The 26,420-nt window shown below is 34.5% G+C and overlaps 1 protein-coding gene across 13 annotated transcripts in view; it reads right to left on the reverse strand.

Annotated features, from left to right (window-relative positions):
• MCTP1 (multiple C2 and transmembrane domain containing 1) overlaps window positions 1-26,420 on the reverse strand; it is a 606,796-nt gene that overhangs the window by 211,488 nt on the left and 368,888 nt on the right. For 4 of the 13 annotated variants that reach the window (XM_055387144.2, XM_055387152.2, XM_055387154.2 and 1 more), the window contains exons 5-8: window positions 25,525-25,636; window positions 17,388-17,426; window positions 9,367-9,426; window positions 3,333-3,410 (exon numbers count right to left, since the gene is read on the reverse strand). In XM_055387144.2, the coding sequence (XP_055243119.2) occupies window positions 3,333-3,410; window positions 9,367-9,426; window positions 17,388-17,426; window positions 25,525-25,636 (289 nt within the window). The remainder of the gene's footprint in view (window positions 1-3,332; window positions 3,411-9,366; window positions 9,427-17,387; window positions 17,427-25,524; window positions 25,637-26,420) is intronic. The other 9 variants (XM_031011414.3, XM_055387156.1, XM_019027563.4 and 6 more) reach the window with 3 other exon arrangements.

The following is a 26,420-nucleotide window of genomic DNA, read 5'->3' on the forward strand; positions in this document are numbered from 1 at the left end:
ACAGCACATTTTGAACTTTGCCTGGTGGCTCTGCCCTACGAATATCAACGCAGGCTTTTGTCTACATACTCTTCATCCCTGTGAGCTTCAAGAGCAGCATTCAAATGTGTTCTGAAGTGTAATGGAGAATTCATGGAGCACCTGCAAGTTCTGCAGAACTCCATGCCCACTTCAGCTGGAGCCCCTCTGCTCTTGTCTGTTCTCTATATTGGATTTCCACATTGGATTTTGTTGAACAGAGGACTTCTCAGATGAAAGTAATTGTTTAGAATTTGTTGCGCCCAGTTATGCCCAAGGTCTTTGTTTTAGTTCTAAGATTTCATGCAACTTATTATTATATAATCCAGCTGTAGATTTTGGTGTATGACTGGTTTAACCACTTCTGCTGCTGTTGAGACTGCCTCTAACAGCAGACTCTAGAGAACTGGGTTTTAAACTTTGGATTGGAAACTTTTTTAAGGAATATGAGTAGCAAAGAAGGAAGCAAAGAAAACAAATGTTGTAGCAAGCAAGAAGAAGTAATTATTTTAGCAAAGATCAAGGAGTTAATAGCTGCCAACTTATATAGAGCTTTAGAATTTAAAAGTGTACATCTCTACATTACAATGTTTGGTTCCCACGAAAACCCCATGAGGTCAGAAGGCAAGGCTTCTTAGCCCCATTTTACTGATGGAACTCAGAGTGGTTGTGCTCATAAATGGTAGATATATGACTAGAACCCCAATATTTCTCATCTTTATTCCTGAGCTTCCCCAATACAAGTGTTTAGGGTGGAGATTCTCTCCTAGGTTAAAAGGTAAGTATGATTTAAACAAAATGTTTCCAAAGGGTACTCTCCACTTAAGTGGCAAGCACATGGCTAATTCATGAAATTGTCTTTTACTTTTCTATTATATGACCACATGTGTTTATAATATTTCAGCTTGTTGAAGAATACACTTAATGCCATTTTTCTATGTGCTTTCTAGAAGCAGTCAAATAGTAGCTGGGTACAAGCTAGTTTACACAGTGTCTTCAATTAGCAATGTGAAGTAAGTTTCTTTAACAGTGCCATGTCTAAAATAGTGCCTTCCTTGCTTGCTCCTCCTTTCACTTTGTTTTCTGTTTTTTTTTTTTTTGTTTGTTTGTTTGTTTTTAACATGAGAACATGAACTTGGCTTACAGAGTGAGGGGGAGAAAAGCCATTTTCACCCTGTAAGTCAAGTTCATGTTCTCATGTAAAGCTCACAGGAGGAGAAAAGATTCCATTTTCCATGGGGTCCTTTATGCTTTCACAGAAATAAAATGAACATAATAGAGACTTTACCTACTGCCATTAGTTGCTGTGAAATGCTTTTCTATAACCCAGAAGAACATTTCCAAAACAACTTGGGGAGCTAAGTGGGAGGAAGAAGGAGAACATTTCTTCATAAAAACAGGGCTAATGGGTGTGGTAATTATGGGGACCTGCGCATAAGGCTAAGAAGAAGAAATTTAAAAAGTTTCAAAGATATTCTATTCAGATATTTTTTAAGTGATGTTTTCTTCTTCAATAATTTTTGTTCAAAATGGTACTTCTCTACAAAGAAACTCCATAATTCAATTGTAGATTTTATTGAGCAACTGCATAGTCATGAAACTGTTAAATATTTAGTCTATGCATGAAGAAGTGAGACTTGAAATAAAATTACAGGTAAAGGTAAAAGATATAAACATAGGCTACCAATAGCAGAAAAGATAAGCATGTAACATAAATGTTCACTCACATCTTCCTAGCAATTTCTGGCTATATGCTTGGGCATGTTTCTCCCTCTCTGGGACTCAGTTTTCTTATGTTCGATTTTTCAAGACTGTACTTCAGGGCCCCAAGTGTACTAACAACACTTTTCTGTGTGTATCTACGGGTGGAGGGAGGTTGTGTGTTCAGGGGCCTACAGAGAAAGAAGTACACTCCATAAACAATGAAGATTTAGCTTGCTCAAGATAGTCATTTATTACTTTTACTTATTTTCAGAATCAAAGTTCTGGGGAGCTCATTGAAGGAGTGGGGATGGGCAGAATACCACGGCAAAAAGAAACTTTGCAAACTATGAAATTCTGATGCTCTCCAAGGTAACTTCTGAGTCACTTGCTGCTCTGTTTAAAAAGTTTGCTTCCTCTGTATAGCAAATCTCTCAAATATGTGGTCCACAGACCAGTGGCATTGATGTCACCTGGAAACTTTTTAGAAACTCAAATCCTCTGACCCCATCTAGACTAACAGCATCAGAAACTCTGGGAGTGGAGCCAGGCATTCTGGTTTAACCAGTCTGCCAGGTGATTCTGATACACACTCAAGTGTGAGAATTCTTGCTTTGAAAGTTATGTGGTGCATGCGCACTGGCTTCTCTTTGTTCTAATAACTATTAATACAATTGTAGACATTAACGTGAATATTGTTTATGCTATTTAAAGTCCTTTTTTAGTCCTGCTTCTACATTTACTGATTAGGGAAGCATATTGGTCTAGATATTTGAAGTATTTAAAAAGAGAAGTAGGACCCTACTGAATAATTATGAAAAGCTGTGCTTCTTTTCTTCCTTTATTTTTTTCTCATAGATATATCTAAATAACACATATTTATTGAAGTGTTGATAGTCCACCAAAATCACTTATTGAGCACCTAAAGGGCAAGGAGTATTAAACAAATCCAAGGTATCACTCAATAAAATTTGCATATTGCGGCTGGTACTTAGTTTTCTAAGGTAATGCTCTCAACTAGGTCCTTGTTGAATTAGAACTCTTCTTGAGGAGGACAAGAAAAAATAAAAAGGAAAAAACCAACCTTGTTCTTCAAAGCAAAGAACAAACCCAAAGCCCTTAAAAGGAAGGAATAATCTTTGAACTTGTAAGGTAGTTGTTCTCAAATTCTAGCAGTCAATTTACTGAAATTGCGTGATTCTCTGAGATGTGATTCAGTTCTTATGGAGTAGAGCTGTATCTGTATTTCAGTATGTGCCCCATGTGATTCTCATACATCCAAAGTTTTAGATCCACTTTCATAAGGAATATTCATCCAAGTTCATAATTAATAAAGAATATCAAGACACCAGGTAACAATACAGATTTCAAAGTCTGAAGCAATTAGTCCATAACATGTATCTTTAGTAAGATTTTAGAACAAATGAGCTGGCAATGTAAAGAAAGTGTTAGTTACATTATTCCTTGAAAAAAAATTAAGATTACAATTCCTTTTCATATCTACAAAATAGGTTAGTATAGGGAATGGGTTTTCAGTACAGTAAGTTGGCTCTCAGAAATCCCAGCTCATGCAAGCTCAGAAAAAAATAAATGAACTGAATGGTTGAACTTACTTGTACATTTTTGCAATAATGATTCTGAAGCTCTGCTCTGCAGAAGCCCAGGACAGGAAGAGCTGGCCTGCCACACGTCTGGATGGAAATGAATGATCAGAGCTGTACGGGGAAGCTTTGTACCATTCTCAACCCCTCATTTTGATCAGCAGTTTGAATTACTCTTCAGAAAACATTATTTGAGAAAATTTGTATTTGCTTCTCAAGTCACTGTCAGAAAATGTCTTATAGCACAATGAAGATAAATGTCAATGCAACTCTAAATTTCCAGCCACTATTTTCTTTAGTAGAATGATGCTGCAGTGGTCAAGGAAATGAAGCCCGGAGATTATATGGTAATAGAGCCTAATTAAGTGATTTCAGGTTTTTGTTAATAGGTGCATCAGAGAAAATAACTATAGCAAGAGAAATCATGGAAAGAATAATTGTTTCCAAGTCTGCTGCTTCAAAATGTCAGAATAGTGATAAGCTTTCAGAAAAATAAATGTGATATGAATAGGCAAAAACTAAGATCATATTAACCTTGCATCCCACATGTAAATCTTTTGCAACGATTAAAGAAGTATCTCTAAACTAATAGGGAAATTTTGTCCCACATGACACCTCCCTTTTCTGCCTTTGCTACGAAAAAGTAACCCAAAGATCCCTTCACTACCAAGACCAAGAGTAGCAAGAGATGGATTAAGAAAGATATAGCTGAACAGGAACTCCTGGGGGGAAATTATCATGGTGGGACTGAAAGTTTATATTACAGGTCTTCTGGAGCAGTTAAAGAAAGTTTCTTAACAATAGTATGATGATGAGATTAGAGTCATCAGCCTTAATAACGTCAACAGAGAAGACTGGATTAGGGCAGTCAGAAAGGTGGGTTAAATCACATGGAAAGAAAGGAACATTTATTGTGCAGCTATTACACGCTGCTGTTTTCACACTCCAGTGTTTTTCATGACAGGAATCTTATTTTAAGGTAAATACACTGAGGCATAGAGAAGATAAGTACCCCAGTCAAAGCCAAATGACTAGAGATTGGCAAGGCTGAGATCTGAATCTAGAGTTGCTGAGACCTAATCAATGATTTCCACCCCCCACCCATGTTTCCCTTTTTTTGACAGAGACTAAGAAATTCATGGTACAACAAAAGAAATTAATGGGTATAGGAGTTTTCAAAATACTTTGCCTGTCACTTAGGTGAAATGTATCCTTGGTTATAGATTATTGAGAAAGGCTAATCGAGGGATTAGAGGAAGTAAGAGTAGGCGGGTGGTAATAACCCTAGCATATGTTATTCACTTTACTCTGTAATAAATTATAGTTTAATGTCTACCAGTAAGGTGGTGAAGTCATAGAATCTAGCATATAAATTGGGAGCATTTCTATATTCCAGTTTTAGTTTAAAAAGTTTAGTAATTCCATTCCTTGAAAAGGTGGATCACTAAAAATGAGATATTTTATTTTTCTCGTTGTGATTTAAAAATGGATCAAAATTTAAAAAATCGATTTAGACTTAATATGAGACTAAGGGAACACAGTTAAACCAATCCCCTTCCCTGATAGGTACAGATAATCCTTGGCTTTTGTTATCTTGGATTTTATTACCCGTGTACAACCTAATCTTTCCAAATGAGACCCAGACACTGAAACGGGGAGTGAAAGACATTGCTTATGTGTTTACAATAAGCCATGTGTGGAATCAGCTCTTTCTTCTATTTTCAGCACAGGGTGCATGTGCTTTTATTTAATCAAATGATCCCCGAGACACTACAAAGAAGAGATAATGACAGCCTAGATGACTGTTTTGTGCTGCAAAGACGAGTGTGGAGCAATTAGCTCAATCCCAGGCAAAGGCCTGTTCTATCTTTTGCTTTTCCTGCTGAGTTTATTCCAGCGAATTGCACCTGGATGATGAAGTCCAACAAGTGCATTTGTTCTGCCATCCACCCATCCTCTCAAAGTAGGATTGCTTTTACAGAAAACCCTCCCAGTGCTTTGTCCAGCCCAGTCTGAAGTGTCTCATCTTATAATAAAGCTTTGATCCTTTTTTTCTTAGAAGATGATTTACTGGCACCATAATCCTTAGCGAAATTCTGCTGGTTTTTAATCCTTAAACTTTCTTTTGTATTTCCATTGCTTCTTGATACAATTTATGGTGCCAGGAAGTTCTTTATGTTTACTTAAGATGTTTTAACTATCCTCTCTAACTTTAATCGTGGTCCAACAAAATTTCAAAGCTTTTACTACGTTTGTTTGAAAATACATACAAATAGAAAATCATCATATATACTGTAATCTTTTTGGCTTGCTGAAATAATCTACAAATTTCTAGCAATAATATGGGAAAGGAATAATAGTCTTGGGCCTGCCTTACAGAGACCTGTTTTTTTTTTTTTTGACTGTTAATTAAAAGTTACACCTATTTTTGAGTATAAATAACATCATACATAAAAATGGAGATAATTCCTGAACTCATCTTGGGTGGATGTTACCTATGGTTGAGTTGTTTAGCATGTAAGTGCTTCAGCACAGGATTGCATTCTTGTTTTAAAAAGCCAATAACTCGACCGGGCGTGGTGGCTCATGCCTGTAATCCCAGCACTTTGGGAGGGTGAGGCGGGCAGATCACGAGGTCAGGAGATCGAGACCATCCTGGCTAACACATGAAACCCCGTCTCTACTAACAATACAAAAAAATTAGCCAGGCTTGGTGGCGGGCGCTTGTAGTCCCAGCTACTCGGGAGGCTGAGGTAGGAGAATGGCATGAACCCGGGAGGCGAAGCTTACAGTGAGCCAAGACCGCGCCACTGCACTCCAGCCCAGGTGACAGAGAGAGACTCCGTCTCAAAATAAATAAATAGATAAATAAATAAATAAATAAATAAATAATAAAAAGTCAAAAACTCTTCTCCTTAACCTTCAATCTTCCTTCAGACACACTTTTGCTTGACCTGACCAGAAGGCGGTACTCTGATATAACTTCTAAATTGCTTTGTATTTTTCTATGTACTATTCTTTGCCCATTGTGACCCTTTTCTTGATTTTTATACGAAGTATCTTGGCATGTTCCAGACTTTTCCACTTAAAAAATATTTAAATTTCTCTTTGATTCACTGCAATGTTCTTGTAAGGTGGTTTGTTCAATTAACTCTTTTATCAGAGTCTGTAAGTCCACTCAATGGAGATAACTAAAAAGAAACTTAAGCATGCTAAATATTTGAACACACTGCACTAAGTTACCACCTTTAAGTGGGAAGTTAGTCTTTAATACAATTTTTACTTAATCTGATTCACATAATTTTTATTGTTTTCATGAGAAACATGATAATTGTCATATCCACTGCTTAATATTTTTTATCCTAAGATAGTGTTTTGATGAATAACAAATGTTATGTTTTCAGACAATTAGACTATCCCTGTACACAGTCTTTTCTTCCAGGAAAATTAAGATACAGCAAGTAGCACTGATGTTCCAGCTGAGCAAGTTTTTACTAGGATGTAGTTTCATTCAGTGTAAATCAGTTGCTATCTCTTGGACACATGTATTGATCTGTATAAATCTTGATAGGAATTTATTTTAAATCACATCCTGCTTAACCCACAAAGCACATGTATACTCTTCATGAAAGATTTTATCTACTTAGATATTTTGCATATCTGAAAATGTCCCTGGGTAACCTCCTTTCATATACATCTCCTCTAAAAGCTCATCAGAATAACAATATTGCTTGGGTAAAGAGCAGTGGGGTCAGTTAGTTACCAGAGTGACCTTTGAATGTGACTATGGAAGATAATACTCAACCAAAGTAGACTTGGTCACTGATTTTCTGATTTTGTAAATGGCACATCAGACATAGCAATCTCATGGCTCTTGAACACATCCATCCATTGGTGGCTAACATAGCTGCTGAAGAAAAGGGTCAAATAATGCAAGAAGAATTTGAAAGGGTGTCAATTAAAAATAACAGGCTAAGGAACAGCTTTATTTATACAAGGTATTTTTATTCATCATAAACTCAAAGAGGGACTCTACTGCTGTAAGTTCTTCAAAACATTTATTTGTATGGCATTCAGAGAGAGAGAAATATTGCCTCTGATCATGCCATCTGGGTACCTCAAGGCAATGACATCAGTGTGATGGGCCTTACTTTCCTCATTGGTAAAACAGATGACCCCTAAAAGTTATGCCTATATGACTCAATTCATTTGTCAACTCTTCATTGTCATAGGCCCAGAGAAGACATTACCATCGCACCGTGGATACAAGAAAGTTTGTTTGTTTTTAAACTTGCACATTTGTTATTCTAGGATCAAAGAGTTCAAGAGATTGAGAAAGGTTATTAAAGAATATTTGAGGATGAACACAACCAAATGGAAAGTACTGATAAGAGGAAAACTTGGAAGTAGCAAAGAAGATCTTGAGAGAGGGAAACACTTGAAAAAGTATTAATTATGAAGTTCGCCCTGGTGACAAATCTTTATTCACAATGACCAGTGTGCACATTTGCTGCACATAGAACAAACTTAACCCAGAACACCCCCCAAATTCTACTCTCAAAGAAGTGTGCCATGTATATTCCCCCTTTTTTTTTTTTTTTTTTTTGAAATGGAGTTTTGCTCTTTTTGCCCAGGCTGGTGTGCAATGGCGCAATCTCAGCCCACTACAACCTCCTCCTCCTGGGTTCAAGCAATTCTCCTGCCTCAGCCTCCTGAGTAGCTGGGATTACATGCATGCGCCACCATGCCTGGCTAATTTTTTGTATTTAGTAGAGACGGGGTTTTGCCATGTTAGTCAGGCTGGTCTCCAACTCCTGACCTCAGGTGATCTGCCCGCCTCAGCCTCCCAAAGTGCTGGGATTACAGGCGTGAGCCACCAGGCCTGGCCAGTGAAATAATTTTTGGATAAAGCCATTATCCATTTAAAGTCATGGAACAATTTAAAAGCACTCATCCTGTGTGTTCCTGGACAATGCATGAACATATAAGAGGAATTATTATTTTAGCAAAGTACAGAGTAACTTCAGTGAAGGCAGCCATACAGTAGAAATGAAAAGGGTATAATTACTAAAATAAGCTCACAACAATAAAAAGCTGCAAAAAAAAAAAAGTGCATGTGCATTCGAGCTGGTAAGGATGAATAAATGTGGCGTATACTTGCTCACTGGTCAATACATGACTTAATCTGGTACCTGCCTTTCTACTTAAGAGACAGTACAACAAATATTAAAATTCTAAAGAAAAAATGTAGTTTTCAATAATGAAAAGTTTGCGAGTCAAGAAAGGAAAATGGACAAGCCCTAAGAGTGTAGCATTTTCATTGTAATATCTATTGTTACATTAAGCATATACCAAGTGTGAATTTTCAAAGAAAGAGGAACATTCTTAAAGGTAAAGCAGTAAGTGCATTAGTAATAAATTGTGCTGTGCATAATGCAGAATTAGAGCAGAGAAAAAAATGGATGGTCATTATGCTTTAATCATCAAAGAGTAAGTTAAATTGCAATGACATTTAAAACAAATTATCTGTGAATCATCATTTTGTCTTTAAATCAAAAGAGTTGCTGTTTTCTAAATTATAGGATTTCTTTTCAAAGAAAGAGCACTGATCAGTATATATCTAGGACAGAGTTATAGTATAGATCACTGTAACAGAAGTAAATATTTTTCTCAAGCAGAAATGGAGCAGAAAATTCTAATCTCATTTTACAAGAGAGGAAAGAAAGAGCCTTCATGGACCTTCCAGATGGCACCGTTATATTCCTGGAGAGTCCCTGGGACTCTAGCTTCTCAGAATTTGGAATAAACTTGGTTTCATAAAATGACTTCAAAGAAATATGTTCAATTTATGAAGTTCTTAATTTTTACAAGTGTAGAAATAAAAATGAGTTACCTAGATGACTTAGAAGATAATAAAGAAGGCAAATGAATACCTCTATCTGGAAGCCTATCTTAAAAAGTGAAACTCTTACTTGCCATGTAACTTTCAAAATTGCTATCCAAAACCAAAAATCAAGAATATTAACAAAAAGGATTTAGACATTACCCTCCAAAAGAGAGACTTCACAGAGAAATAAGATCCAACCACTTCATTTTCTGAAAGTTCCTAAAAACAAACAAATATTTAGCTACATTTTGAGATGTTTTTGAGAATAATTAGTATTGTAAATACAAACAAATAAAATCAAAGCAAATAAAAAATCAAAAATTATATATCCTAAAGATACTTGGGATATTTAGAAACTGTAAGTTTTCTTCCCTTGAGTAAATTAAAATTTTTGTGGTAGTAAAGTTTAGAGAGGATTATTTCTGTAATTTTTTAAGAGTCCACTTACCTTTTTATTCTTAAGTATTCATTAATATATTTTAGAGTCTGATGGTTTATTATAGAAAGTAGACTGTTCAAGCATATTTTAATATTTTAAAGTAAAGCAGATATTTATTCCTTTTAACAAAACAATTATGTTAACCATTGAACTTCAGAGCATTTTTAAAGAATGATTGCAGAAGTCTTATTTATAAACATGCACCTAGTCAAATTTGGTTTACATCTCTACAAAAAATTCCAAATTTTATAATACAATTAACAAACATAATAAGTGACTTAGTTAACTGAAGTTCGCTGACAATAATTTTAAAAAGGAATGAATACTGAGAAAGTTGGCTATTGGACTAAAAGCAATGCAATGGATTCAAGTAGAATAGTTTATTACTTAATCCTCAGACTTTTATAAAGGAAACCAATTCAACTTTGGGAAATAAAAAAATAGCTATCCATTTTTAAATAGAATATCTAAATTACAGTCTTCCCCTAAATGTTAAAGCTTTGCATTCTGTCTCTAGGTGTCAGTTATGATAAAGTTTCAGGAAACTGATGACAGTTATGGGAAAGTATCAATAGTTGACACTGTGACAAAGAGGAAGCACTTTTGCAACTTCCTTGATTATTCTATGATTTTGTGTCAGCAATTAAGATTTTGGAGGCGAGGTGGGAATTTTAATGATCAAGATTTAGGACTTTGGTTTCTCTTTTAAAATTTGAGAAATAAAAATATTAGCCACATTTAGATGCATTGAAGTCCCCAGGCTGTGCTTTTCATGCCATGTTTAATTACTTCTGTCATCCATCAGCTAAAATTTATATTTCATTTTACAACCCATATTCTCATGTAGATTTAGGCCTTTATTTCAGAGGAAACAATTTAATTTTCTTGTGGACCCTGTGCCATTTACAACAGACCAGCCAAAGCCTTCCTTTCACTAGAGTCTAATGATAGTAACAATAACAACAACCACAACCACAATAATAAGGCACGTGGCATTACAGAATGAGTCCTAAACAGAAGTGGTGATTGTATTACGGAGAACAAGAAAAATAGCATAAACTATTCATGAATTCCAGAGAAAACTTATCTTAAAGCATAATTGTAGATATTTAGTTATGCTTCAGTCTTCATCAAGACAAGAGGCTAAGTGAGGCAAAGTGACTGTTTTTTTCTGGGTTTTTTTTTGTTTGTTTTTTGTTTTTTTTGAGACAGAGTCTTGCTCTGTCGCCCAGGCTGGAGTGCAGTGGCGCGATCTCGGCTCACTGCAAGCTCCACCACCCGGGTTCACGCCATTCTCCTGCCTCAGCCTCCCGAGTAGCTGGGACTACAGGTGCGCGCCACCACGCCCGGCTAATTATTTGTATTTTTTAGTAGAGACGAGGTTTCACTGTGTTAGCCAGAATGGTCTTGATCTCCTGACCTCGTGATCCGCCCGCCTAGGCCTCCCAAAGTGCTGGGATTACAGGCGTGAGCCACTGCGCCCGGCCAAAGTGACATTTTAAAATTGCTAAAAGTATAAAGTACCAGCAAAGGGAAACAGAACAAAAAACAGAAATATCAATTGATAATGCAAAATTATTAAAGTTATTCTGAAAGATGAATTGTTAAACTGTTTCTACCAAGATTTCTAATTTATAAGAGTAGTAAGATGCATTGGGAATATCTTATTTGTTTCTGTTTTTGTCTCTAAAAATCTAATACACACTAAGAAAATTTCTCCTCAAAGATAAAAAAATCTAATTATGAATCTAAATATTAACCAGATTTTAGAGTAAAAAATCTAGAAAAGAAATGTTTTTTTCACAGGGAAATAAAACTAAAGGACAGTTTATTTTTTTCTAACAAATGCATATAATGTGATTTTTTTTCAGCCTTCTACATAAATCATAGAAATCTTTAAAGACTTTTTCATCAGATGGAATAACAATTAGACAAGCTTTTATTAAAAGTGATATTTTAAAATTAGTCGTAATGTGTACAGAGCTTTAAACATAACACATACTATTACAAACTCAAAACCTTCACAAATTGGTTTGAAATTGTGAAGCCTGATATTCAAATCTAAGAGTCAAGTCAGCTAGTATTCCTGATTACAAAAGCATGCTTTCATAGGAACTCAATTTCCTTTATCAATACAATTTTGGCCACTTAAGAGATTAAAAAATAAATAAATACACAAACAAATCATTTATATAAACTTTCCTGGTCAGATTGCAATCACTGTTCATCAAAACAATGGCTCTTGGATGCTTCCATCCTAACAATAAAGATGCCTCATGATATTGACTAAGCTTATCAATTGTTACGTTAACCAGGGCTTTGGAGCCAGGATCCTGACAAAATTATAAATCGTTTCACTGTATACATTTAGGGTCCCTTAAGACCAACAAATCTCCTCCCAGTTCCACTCAATTTAATAACTAACTGTCTGTTTGTCTATCCATCCATCCATTCATTCACCCTTCCATCTATCTTTCTTGTTAAATTAAAAGGCCATGTAATCTGCACAGCAGCCCTTAGTTCTGCTATCCTGGAACCCAGTTATATTAGGTCTCCCCTTTTAATCGGTCCAGGAAGAATCCTAAGAAACTGGCCGACTCACTTGGTAACACATGCCACCAATGTGAAGGCCACCCAGCAACCACACAATAAACATCCTAGACCTGAAACACAAGCATTGTGGAATCCATCCTCTCACTGAGATTACATTTTGTCCCTTCACTTTGTACCAACTCATCCAGATCTGCTCCAGAAGAACCCACAACATTTAGAAAAGCCAACAAGAGCACTCAAATAAATGTAATGCCATTGTCACAGCAAATCCCTGTAGCTATGAATTACAATACATATAAAAATTATATTTTATGCCTTTGGGGAAATATTGTCAAAATAGCAAGGAAAAACCATCTCAACATAAAATTTAATTATGGCTCCATGTATTTTGTGGGGCTAATGAAATATCTACTGACATTATAATATCTCTTTTAAATAAACTTTCTACAAATTTCAGGACTTTGGTTAGGTGGGGTCAAAATATATTCTTTGATAATAGAAATACTCACTGCTATTTACCATTTGTTCATTGTTGCATTTTGGAATCTCAGAAGTCTTGCTTATTAGGTTGATTTTATAACATTTCCAAATAATACAGATTTGGGAGTACAGACAATGGCAAAGTAAAAATCTTTTAAAATAATTTAATGTTTACTTCAAAAACACCGAGCATGTACTTTTTTTCAAAGACATATGCATAATGACTAGAAATATGGCACCCAAGAAAAGCCATTTTGGTCACTCATAGTTGAGAAAGTCTATGACCAAGAGTTTTCATTTTTGCCGCTTTAAAAAAAATTGCCTATTTATTATCAGGATATAATTTTTTGTGGAAAAAACTTGATAGTTGCTAAATAATGACTTTTTTTCATCATGTCTAGCTGACTGTGTGAGATACTTAAAGATGTGTTAATCTGTTTCTCCACCGTTAGTTAAATTAAAGCACTTAGAGTTTTTGCTGATGCATTTTTAATGTGTCATCCAAGGTGTCAGGTTTAACTACTACGCCCTGCAGACTTACGGAGTTGAAAGTGTTCTCCAGTTTAAATTAATGATCTCCTTGCCAAAAGTCTTATTAAAAATTGCTTCATTCAACCAATGAATAAAGTGTTTTATACTTCATTAAAATTATGCTAAGTGGTTATAATAAAATCTTTATAAAAAGATGTATTATTAAAAAAAGATATCAGCTGTCAAGTAACAGAAGATATGATAATCAGACACCATCACAGTAGTCTGTATTATATTATTCAAAGGATGAACTTTTCTGAAAGAAAAACTATTCTAAACTGTTATTGTCGAAAATGTGAATTGCAATGTGTATGTTTTTATATCATCACGATAATATTTCTCATATAATTGAAGTAATTTATTGAAAGCACATAAGTTTATTATTATCTCACCTTTACCCATTGGTAAATTCATTATTCTAGGTTAAAACACACACACACACACACACACACACACACACACACACACACACACACACACACATGATGTAATGTAAAATCATAACTGCTTATTGTTTGATAGAGCCAATTATTTCATTACATTTTTCCATTTTTGGCTTGGCCCCACAAAATGTATTCACAAAATACATATAAATCATCTCTTTTGAGTTCATGAAACTTTCTTGATGAATAATTTAACCTTAGAATAAATTATCAGTGATAAGCTTCTTCTAAAGAATAAAATATTGCAATAATCCAAAGCACTACCATTTCTCTGCTAAAACACATTTTGTCACATAAGTGTAACTCTTTGACCTGGATAATTCTTCTGTTGCCCAAGTTTAGGGAGACATCAGCCCCTTTCTTCCTAAAATAACATAATTCTATAACAGCTAAGTGTGGGGCAGAATTCAAAATGTGCGTAATAGAAAGTGTGCTTGTGGAAAACCAGAATGAGTCTTTTGAAGGATGGTTCTGTCCCTAGAAGAGGCAATATTATGGAATTTATACCTATATACTTGTTTATATGCCATTCAAATATAATGCATATTTTATACATTCTTCTTTTTCAGAGGTAAGTTTAGATGCATTTTTTCCTATGTATTACTAAGTGGTAATACAATTACCCGCCCCCCACCTCCAAAAAGAAAAAATAAGTTAGTCCTGAACAGCAATTAGGATCTCCCTGTCCTCAAGCTGGTGATTCTTCTTTTGATTTCAATAGTTAAATACAACCCCACATTATGTGAGTGCCACAAGTAATAAGATTTCCATTGAAAGAGCCTATTATTAGCAGAAGTATGGTTACAAAAACAGGTAAAGAAATTTCATCATAGAAAGTCAAGATGATGAAAATGACGAGTAGATGCTTAAGGAACAGGAAATTCCATGAGCTGATTCACATTGCAGAGCGGGGAGACAGGCGTATTTAAAAGAACAACAACCGAGTCGATTTAGCCTTTCTTCCTCTGTAGTTACATTATTTCTGAAAGAAACCAAGTAAAGGAAGAAAAACTCCATACTGGAGAGAATTTCTAACAACACTGGCTATCTTTAAGTCTTTGCTACAAAATTTACACTTCTTAGATTATCTATTCACCATTGACACTCAAAGACAGGCTGCATGCCAAAGCCCTGCCATGAAGATGCGGGAGACCTCATTCTGTAAATCAAGATTCCAAAGAAGAAAATGATCTGTGTTTTTATGAAAAATTTACCTTTGAATTTGAACATAGTTATATCATATATGAAATACCCATATTTAAATGTAATGCAAATAAAATTACACCCTATTTCCAAAAATAAAAAACGAAAAATCTGTACTCAGACAAGAATTTTTAAGAAGATTGAAATATTTAGAAAATGATGCATTTTCATAAAACAGTAACATAGTAAAATCTATAAAGCTACACAGTATAGTCCCTTACCCCTTAGTTTCCCAGGAAGCACAATTTACCGGAGGAAAAGATTCAGGGAGCAGTTTCAATGTAGCAGAGTGTGTGAAGGAAGGTGGACTAGCTAGTAATTGAAATGTCAAACTTTCCCCCGATTTTGGATTTAACATGTGCTCTTGTAACGCTAATATGGATGAATATGGCAAATGTTTTAGGGCACAGTAAAAAATCTGAATGAATTAGCAGGTGTTCAGTATGTTCTCACAGAAAAAAAAATCAAATGAGTTAACTGATTTTACTTCACTTAGTATTCAATATCCCCATTAAATTTTTCAAAGTTGAAAATCCCTTAGGCTAAAACCCAAAAGCTTATGTTAACACTGTACTAAATATAATCTGCCAAGTACTCAAACGAGTGCTGTTAGACATAGGAATTCTGTATCTTCAGTTGGAAGCTTGAAAAATGCATCCGTTCGAATATATAAATGGATTGCTAATAATAAATATAAACTCCAAGAATTTTAGATATAAAAACAGTAGAGGATAGATGTTTATTATTCACTTTAAATTTTCTGTATATGGAACAAAAATATATTATATATTTTTACTTAATTTATGTTTAAAATTATATTTACATTTAAATATACATTTAATATAATTTTTAAAGAAGAATCTTTTTTTTGAGACAGAGTCTCACTCTGTTGCCCAGACTGGAGTGAAACGGCATGATCTCTGCTCACTGCAACCTCCGCCTCCAGGGTTTAAGTGATTCTCCTGCCTCAGCCTCCGTAGCAGCTGGGATTACAGGCATGTGCCACTACGTCTGGCTAATTTTTGTATTTTTAGTAGAGATGGGGTTTCACCATGTTGGCCAGGCTGGTCTCGAACTCCTAACCTCAAGTAATCCACCCATCTCGACCTCCCAAAGTACTGGGGTTACAGGCGTGAGCCACCGTGCCTGGCAGAATCTTCATTTCTATTCTTCCTTTTATACAATAGAATGGATTAGTCCCATTAATTAATACTAAGTATTATATAATATCCTGCTCTAGCATTACATGTTAAATAGATCTGAAAGAATATTGTTACATATTGATGGGTTGTCATGTTTTTTACACAAATATATCCAATTATATGAATTTAAAAATATATACACTTTTAATATAACAATAACTTTAAAGTATAACTGTAAAGGAAAAAGTAATACAAATATGAACAGTGCAAATATTTCTTCAAAACATCTTGAAACTTTATTTTGATTAGTAAAAATCACAGTGAACCTTAGGTTAGAAATATTCAGCAACCTTCCTTAATAAGCCTTTTTCATTTTATTAAAATAATAAAGGTGATTTTTAATGGGAGCCCTGACTTTTTTGTAAGCCAAATTATTCTGTGGTCATTAATGCCATTAATGCCATAGGAATTAAGGAGAAAATGTACAGTAAGAGACACTTGTTCAAACAGGTTAAGTCATTACCATAAATATAAAAACATTTTGATATATATTAATTCACAGTAATAAAAATGACAAAATTAAAGAAAAGCTTAGGTAAAAGCATGATTCAATCAGAATGGAAGGAAAAAGATTGTCATGTTCCAGGGTCTAAAAAAATTAGTCATTATTAAAAAGGAATACTGACTCTAAGTAGAAATTTGAGCAGACAAGATTTTTACAAGTAAAATCGTTTTGATTTATTTCAAGGTATATTCATATAAAAATTGTTTCATCTTGATATCGATCTGTGTCCAACAGTGGCAGCATCACTGAACAAATTAAACACTTAGTTTATATTTTGCATATCTTACAAGTTGCAGAAGAGCCAGGGCTTAGTAAGTTACAGGAACCATAAACTCCTCTCACTTTATTTCTTAAAGTGAGAAGAGACAATGGGGAAAAATTGTTCTCATTGTAAACTATAAAGATGTAATGATACAGGAATTTCTGAGTTTAGAAAGCCTCATATTCAATTTTCTGTGACCCCCCAAAATAAAATAAATTGTGCGAATCTTTCTTCTGTCTGGAGTTGTCCCTCCCCTAGCCTCATCATTTTATTCCTGGCGCAGAGCAATTTTCTAGACCCTGTTGCATATATAGTTGAGACCAGATGCTGAGAATGATGTTGAGAAGTGACCAGAGAATAGTGAAAGGATGATTTGAAGCTATTGATCGGTGTGATTTCTATTTAAAAAACATCACATGGTTGGCTTAAATTTATGGGGAAAAGTAACAATTGAATAGTATGAAATCTGGTAGCATACTTTGAAGAGATGAGAGAGATCTGGGAAAGCAGATGATAGTTCTTCTCAACAAGAAAAGCTGAAAGATCACAAGCTAAGAATTACCTTACTTGATCTTTTCCAACTCTTCCTCATTAGCATTGTCTGTAAATAAAATAAAGCATTTTCATTATCTTTTCACTCAAGAACAGAATAGGGCAGCCAGTTGTTTTTTAGCGGAAACATTTATTAGCCCTTGAAACAGCGAACAGTTCCTGCAGCAATTATACAACACAAAACTTGTTTGCCACGCACACACAACTAGAGAAACAACTTTAACATTCCAGCAGTCTTTCTGGTGAGAGTTCATTTGATTTATTCCTTTGTAAAAAAAAAAAAAAAAAAAAAGGAACAGTATCGGGATGCCTTTATTGACTGAAAAAAACACATTGAGACTCATAATTTCCAATGGCTCCTTTTGGTGGTGGAGGTTGAGGGTGTACATGACTTGAACAGGTATATAATAATTTTTCTCTTCAAACACATTCAAAATCTTTTGCTTTGATGGCATCGTAGAATTGTCTCTGCTTCCAGTTAATCTTTAACTACATCAGGGCCTACAAATGCTTTCAATTAAAAAACAAATGCTGCATACTGTGATGGCTACTAGTGCATTTTCCTGCTAAATGTTTAGTGAAAGCATATCCTTTAAACTAGTTAGCTTGTGTCATACTAAGAAATATGTATGGCCAAAAGTTTTAATTAAGGTTCTAGAGCTTTGTAATGCATCCCCAAGATCACTAATCTCTTGAATAAACTAAATCATAAAAGCCCAACGAATTTTTTTTGTTTTCTCTCTTCACTTTAAAAAATTTCTCAATGAACACTGAAGTATTAACCTTCCTGATTAACCTCTTTCCCCTCTCTTTGCTTTACTATTATGTTTAAGGCAGATGAAGTGGAGAATAGGAAATATTCAGGGCAAGGAATATAGCTTAAAGTGCTTGTGCCATATTTGTGTATCAGGGAAATGTACTTTAAGAACTGTATCTCTTTCAGGAGGATTCACCATAAAAAAGAACCATGTCAGAAACTACTCATGGATTAGAATAACACAAAAATGAAAAGATTTTTAATATAAGATGAGGGCAACCTTTAACCTAAACCACAAGAATGAATTTAGGCATTCTAGGGTAAAAACTAAGACTAGCATAACATTTTCAAAGATAATTATATGTTCCTCTTTTATGTTTTCAAAGATAATTATATGTTCCTCTTTAACAGACTGTTAAATGTTGACCAAAACATAAAAGAATAATAGATTTCCTAAGGTTACAATGACTCCTCATCACCCCTACTTTTTTTTTTTAAGTCAGAAAACTGCAAAGCACTGTTATCAAATACTATTATAGAAATACTTTATGTTTTCAAAGTACTAAATGTCCAGTTCATTTTGAAGCAACAAATCCCAGCATTGGGTTATAGAGGTGGCCATCTAGGGGGACACGTACTAAATCTTTACTTTTGATGTTAAATGATTTATTATCATCAGTATCATCATCATCATCACTACCACCACCACTTCCTTCATCATTACCAAAAGGCAACTGGAAACCAAATACTTAAGTGGTATATCATATTTACAAAAACTGCCCCATAAGAGTTGGATAATAAATGCTCAACTTTCTCACCAAGCAGAGTTTCAATGGACAAAGAATGGTATATCCTAGAGACAATATTTTGAGTCAAATCAATCAAGAACTATTAAGATACATAAAAAGTACAATCTGCAATTCATGGTCACTTATCATGATTATCTAGCATCTAAGAATTTTATAATATAAAATTCCATTATATAAGAAATGTTATGCTATGTAAAAGGGCCTTAGAACATTAGAAAGAGTGAAATCTCATGGCAACACTACCCAATATTACAAGGATTCCACAAAGTCACATCCCCTAACTCACAAGGACCACATACAATTAACCTTCTATAGTAAACAAAACATAGGACCAGTATTTGTCCTGTCTCTCAAAATCAGCTTTATAAGCAGGCTGCATGGTTTTATTTTTCAGATTGAGAAACTGATACAATAAAAAGTCAGTGATTACCCTAAGTATAAATAGGAAAGATTTAGCAGTTATGAGAACCCATTCACTATTTTCCTAATTCAGTATCTAAAGTTCTATTACTATATCCAGTAACTCTCAAAATGACCCTAGATTTTATAACATTTCTGCCTCTTGAGCCAAATCTACTAGCAAAGCAATGGGTTTAAGTATCTCACTTCCAAGTCCCTTTTTCTTTTAGGTAGTTGAGTTAAGGTCGATTCAATAAAACTGAAAACAGTAGAAAAATTAAAAAGAAAATTTAATAGATATACTATTAATAATGTTTTCTTTGCTATCTGTGAGACATGTTAGAGAAGAAAGATTGGGGATTGGGAAAGATAGAAGATGAAGCAAATTATAGAAAAATATGATTTATTTTTTTGCTCTATGATCTTAACTTCAGCTGAGAAACATATGAATTAATTTTTGAAAGGATTATTACCTGATATCATTATAGTACAATTCAAATTCTTCATTAGCAGCTCAACTTCCTTGAAGCCAGTAAAAGGAATGAAGTAGCATAAAAATATGGCTTGTGATAGAGCTGCAGAAGTAATTGTTTTTAAAAGACTCCACGATCTCAATCCATTTTTTAATTTTTATCTTTTGTTGAAGTGACTTTTTAAGGCAATTATATAACTACTGTACATATAAAGAAATCACAGAATTAGATACAATAGTAGCACACATCTTGTAAAGCATACATATACCAACTTTTTGTAGGTAGATATTTCTTCAAATGTTGGCTGTGTAATAATTCTGAAGAATATCAAAACTAATCCAAGATAAAGAATTTTTTTTTTTTTACTCATCAAAGGCCAACTAAGATCATTCATATGTTTCTTTGAATTTTCTATTTTTTAGCCTTAGGCAAGCAATTTGTAGGTCTAGATTATTTAAGAGAGTGTGTAACACAAATTAACTCACTTTTATTTCACAAATTCTCCAATGAAGAAAGCTGTGGATTGAACTCTGCTAGAAAAAGAGCCAGAAAGAACTCAAACACACTATCAGACAAATTGCCATATATAGGACACACATATATGCACTACACTCTTTTACAGGTTCAAAAATAGGACATGCAATCAAAACAGAAATGACAATTGTGCCATGCAACTCATCAGCATGCCCCCCATGGAGGTTTTGGTTTCTTGTACACACAATGCTGGAAACTTAAAATGTATCTCTCTCTCTCTCTCTCTCTCTCTTCACATCTGGAAATTTTTTTTTAAAGACTCAATCATGACCTCAATGGAGAAGATTTTGATATGGCACCTATGAAATACAAATTGCTGCAATTAGACATTGAATATTTTAGAGGCTTTAGTAGATTCAGTAGGCTGATAGGTTTTTCAACTCATTCTTCACTTTTACTGATTTCTAGAACTGGCAATCCACACAAGGAGAAATCATCCCAACTGCATAATTCATGGAACGTATTGTTACTATTAACAGTGCCTAAAAAACTCACAAGATGACTGTTTTAGCAATCTTACCACTTTGTAATGCTAAGGACTCTCTACTTCCAGTTATTCATTTCTTCCTACCTTGCCAGAGCATTTTATTCACATTAATGTTCTATTTCCTATTTGATTGTTAGGATTTATCTGTAAAAGGCTCTTGAAACACATCTCTTTCATTCTCCATTTTTAATACATATAAAATATTTAGCAAAGTTTTATCAGCACAGGCATAAGAATAAACATGTGGTTTTTGAACTAACATCTTCAGTGCTAAAAGCTTGAAATAAATTATTTCTGAGTTAGTAATCAAAGAGAACAGAACTCCTGTAATTTTGCTCCGTGAGGGTCAATGTAAAATTTGCCTTTTTTCCTTTCTTACATAATTCTCATTTTCTGGGGATTGTGAAGCATTCAGTAACTGATTTCTGGTTTGCTGCATTTTTAGCTTAAATTTCTCTAAATAAAATTTGTTTCTGAATAATTTGTGAAAGTTAAGCATGCCATTTTTACAGATGCAGTATGTTATGTTTTTTAGATATCTAAAAATTTAACTTTAAGATACATTGGATCTCTGATTTTTAACCAAGAAACTTCAAATGTAGCCCAGAGAATTTATTAAGCTGATACTTGACATGTTACAGAATGAAGAAAATACAGTGATGGGTTTATAATTTATTGTCATCATTCGAATTCCATGGGAAGAGCAATAAGGCTTGATTTCAAGCAGATTATCATTAATATACTAATTTTAAGAACTTACAAAAGAAAATTAAATCATTATTTAATCATGATTTGATATTGTTTGTGACAACCTCAGGGATTTGAATATTGAGGTAAGAAAAAAACCGTACACCCTCCCTTGGTCTTTTGAAGTCATCATAAGGAAGACTTTATGTATTATATATATATATTTCCCCTTGTATCAGTGATAGGATGTAGGATGGAGGTGAACTGAACTATAGGCATATTTTAGGTACACAAGTAACACTGAAGAAAGCCTGGACTTGAGAGAAGGTGAACTGAGAAGGAGTTTGTATGGCTGGGACAGAAGTTACAGTGAGGGAACATACATTGCTTGTTGGAGAGGCTTAAAGTTTCTCACCAGGAGTTTCAATTTAATTAGAGAAATAGCCACAAGTCACTGAACACTTAGAAGAAGAATGAGGAAGTTATACAGCCTGGTATAATGCTTAGTAGATGATCAATAAGTATTTTGTTTTATACAGATGCCTACAAATGGTTCTTATTTAGAGTTTCAAAACCTAATAACCAGTGTTGGTAAATATAAGAACCAGTTCTAGAGAGCTTAATAAAATAGTTAGAGAACTGCAATGTAGGACAAACACAGAAGAAAAGCCAATTTATGTGTGTTTTTGGGCATTTTCATAATGTAGAACATATGTTTAGAAACCCAGATTCAAATCTAGGACATCAGAATAGCTAGGATACTGAATCCCAGCAGAATTTCCAATGGGGGAATCTTTCACCCCTCCCTCCTTTCTCCCCTCTCCTCTGGCCCCACTTGTTTCTCTACAACCAAGCCCATGCCTCAGCTATTGATTGTACCCACGAGGATGAGCCAAGATAGCCACACTAGTTACCCTTCTCTCTGCCTCCTTAGGGGTGAGTGAGATCAGGACAGGAAGTACAAGGATGTTCACCAGCCAGAGGCTGGCTCTGAACAGACTTGATGACTGTGCCTTTTCTAAGCCCTGGTTGAGCCACTTGCTTCTCTGATGAAGAAAGAAGCCATAAGAGAGTCAATAACAGGATAGGAGGAGAGAAGATGCTATTTCCCTCTTAATGCAGCAAAGTGAATGCAGTGCTCTCTGGAACTTTGAAAGAAGAGGGCATGAAGTAAGGTAATGAATGCAAAAAAACTTTTTGAGATGAAAAATACCTTTGGAAGGATTTCTTCCAAAAAATTTGGGGTAGTCAAAGGGATTTGAGCCAAGAAAATAGCATGAGGATTTCAGGAGGAACTTTTTGTGTTAAGGGTGAATGTGGCTGAAGAGATACGATGAAGAGAAAGGAAAAGGAGGAAAAGAAGATGAAGAAAACCGTATTTTTGATGTATAACTGCTTTCATGTAACCCACCTACTTTCTTCTTTATTTGTGTTTGATAACTTACTAATGATCAGCTCCCAGGCACTGTAATACTTTTAGATAATTTTTACATTTTAAAAATAAGTTTAAGCAACCATGGAGATTGAAGGATTTTTGCAAGGATTGTTGAAGAAAAAATAATGTTGGAAACTATTTTGCCTGTGCTGTCATATTTCTGTGTAATTTAGAACAACTCAGCAGCTTCATCGTAAGGTCTCCTGATATTAACTTGCTCCCTCAAACCCTCAGTTTGATTTTAGAGTATTTAATAAACATCCCTTTAATGTAAAAGTTCAGCTGACTATACATTATCAAATCACCCAAATCACCACAATCGCTGCTATATCATCCCAATCTCCAGGAATATTGCAAGTTTAGATGGTCTGGGAATACACAGGATCTCAGGCACTTAGGTATCTTGATTTATGAAGTGCTGTCCTTCGTTAAAATAACAAAGAACCCCAGCATAAGAATATTCTATCACCAAGTCTTGTTGATTTTTACCTCCTATAGGTAAACCTACCAATTTCCCTCCGTCTCTACCTCTGACAGTTCTAATCCAAACCTCCATCATCTTTCACCTGGATTTTTGCCATGGCCTCCTAATTGGTCTCCAGGTATCCATTCTTACCCCTTCAATATGTTTTCTACAATGCAGCCACAGAGGTATTTTCAAAAGGCAAATATGATTCTACTGCTTTCGATTTACAGATCTTTCAATGGCTCCCCACAGTGTTTTGGGGAAAGACCCAAACCTTAACATGGTCAATGAGTTCTACACAGTCTGGACATTGTCCTTCCACCCCAGTGTTGTTATGCACTCTGATCACCCACACTGTCTTTGCTTCCACCTTCTCTAAACTCCAGTAGTTTTTCAATTCTTGAAATGCAACATGGTTCCTCTTGTCACATGGCCTTTGTGTGTGTTGTCTCCTCTGCTTTAAACACCTCCTCTCTTGTTTTTGCTTTATTAAGGCCTATTTTACACTTCATATCTCAGGTCTTATTTGGCTTCCTTAGAGAATCCTTAACCCCTGGCTAGTAAAAATTTTCCTATATTTGCTCTTTCAGCAATATGTACCTCTTTTTCACAACATTTAAAACAGTTGTTTCCATCAGTGACTAATTGATTCCTGGGTTCTCCACTGGGTCTAAGTTCTATTGTATCCTAAGTGTCTGGCACAGGAGCTGGCTTAAAGTAGGTTCTTGGAGAACACTAGAATCATTTAAATAAAACACAAAATGCACATTCATAATTGATTCCTATGTATGGATTAGCCAGCTAGGTTATACTTCCTGGCTTGTGCTGAGTGAAATAATGTCTTCTGAAGTAGTGACTTCTAAGATGATGGGCTTTCATTTCTAGATACTTTTTTGTAAAAATTGTTTCTCACTCACCCCTCTGCACAAGGGTGCATGTGCACACATACATACATAATTTTACCAAGCTAAGTTCCCACACTAGGTATTATTATCTGGCAATTCTTATTTAAAAAGAAAAATTTCTTCCTCAGTGAATAAAGTATGGATACTTAACCCAATTTAGCAAATATTATATGTAAATGTATGTGTTCATCATTAAATTTCTAAAAAGGATGGAGAGAAATACTTCTTGAAAGGGTGAATTTTTCAATGAGTTTAAAGTATTTCCAAATTTGAAGTTGTAATTCACTATTTTTACCTACAGTCTAGGGGAAAATGCCAACAATACCTTTCCAGCAGACAATCTATAACCAACTTTAATCATGCATTATTTTAGGACAGCAATACATACATTGCTGAAATAGAGTATTTGGACTTGCCTAAAAAAATTATGTCTACTACTAAAATGTGTTTTAATCAGAGCTAGTTAGAGTAGTTCCCAGGCACATGGAAGCACATTGAGTCCAATAAATAATCTCTGGCAAGTTGTGACAGAAAGTACACTAGCAAGCATACTGATGTGGGTCAAGACTGATATTTTTTAATGTCACTTCAGCTGTGGGGGAGTAATTAGGTCCTCTGTGTCCCTTGTCAGTTTCTCATAGCAGCATGGTGTGCAAGGACGTACAGACAGCTAGTGCTGAAAAATGGGTAATATCAACATGGAAGCCCATCAAGAAGATGAAAAGTATTCACTTATCATTCACTAAACAAATACCAGAAAGCAGAAACTCTGTTATAATTTCACCTCATTTTCTCTGTTATGGTACACCTGACAATACAGTCAAAACAGCAGGGTCTGGATATTGTAATGTGGAATTCCAAGTATTCAATTCATCAATAAATGTATTTCCCAAATGAATACTAATATTTGCCTATAATATAGCATGTGTGAAATTGAGAAATAAAATAAAAATTCAAATCTATTTCTTATTTACAACAAGAGGTTCTGATCTGGAGGATGTAATAGGAAATTAGAGTTGAAAAGATACAATAAGCATGAATGAGCAATACCTAGGATACTCACAGAAACAAAGAACAGGGCATATTTTCATAGGCAGCTTCTCTTTATTATTATCTCTGGGTCCAGAGAAAGGCTCACAACTTTCAAACAAGAAAGAGCAAGAAAGAGCTCCTACTAGGCTGTGGGGGAACTTACCACATCCCTGGACTCTCCTTCTTTAGGGGTAAGGATGACTGAGAGCAAAATGATTCCAAGATCATGGTCAGGATAATGAGGATCTTTCAGAGTAAGGGTCACATCTGTGGGCCTGTGATAGAAAATATTTAGATTTTGAACAGTCATTAAATGAATAAGCCAAATATATTTTTATTAATGCTTTATTATTTTAAGATAAAAAGTAATTTTGTCTTCCTTTACTTTCTTGGGACAATTTTTGTTATTAAAATATTATCAGTGTATTAAGTTATCCAATAAACTGCGAGTAGATCTGAATACACCAGATGAATTTCTGCTTTCTAAACCCATGAAGGTTCCAGAAAGTGGTTGAAAAGGTCAAGACTACAACCCTATTAAGAAGCCTATCAGTCTCCTTTCTATGCTCTCTAAACCCACAGAGAGTAGCGCCATACATATACACAAGTGTGTGTGTGTGTATACACATACACACACATGCAAATATATATAGATATATGTATATATATATACACACATATACATGTATATATATATATACACATATACATACACACACATATATACTAAATACACATATAGGGTTACAGTCTGATTTACTTCATTTTCATGTAATGATTACATACAAAAATTAATAGAAAAAACTTCATTACATTTTTTAATGATTACATGATAAAGACATAAGAACATTTACAACTGCCTTATGATGTATTATTCTTTCAGAGGTACCTCAATGTATTACACAGTATAATAACATAAATATTTATATGGCTACAATTATTATCACTTTTTCTATACCCAGAGACTATTGATTTATATTTAGAATAAAACAGCATACACAAATAGGTTATTTTAAAAAGTAGTAATTAGATGTTTATGTGGTTTTGAGGAGAGGGAAT

This window comes from Gorilla gorilla, chromosome 4, assembly GCF_029281585.2.
Source record: "Gorilla gorilla gorilla isolate KB3781 chromosome 4, NHGRI_mGorGor1-v2.1_pri, whole genome shotgun sequence".
Lineage (NCBI taxonomy): Eukaryota > Metazoa > Chordata > Mammalia > Primates > Hominidae > Gorilla > Gorilla gorilla.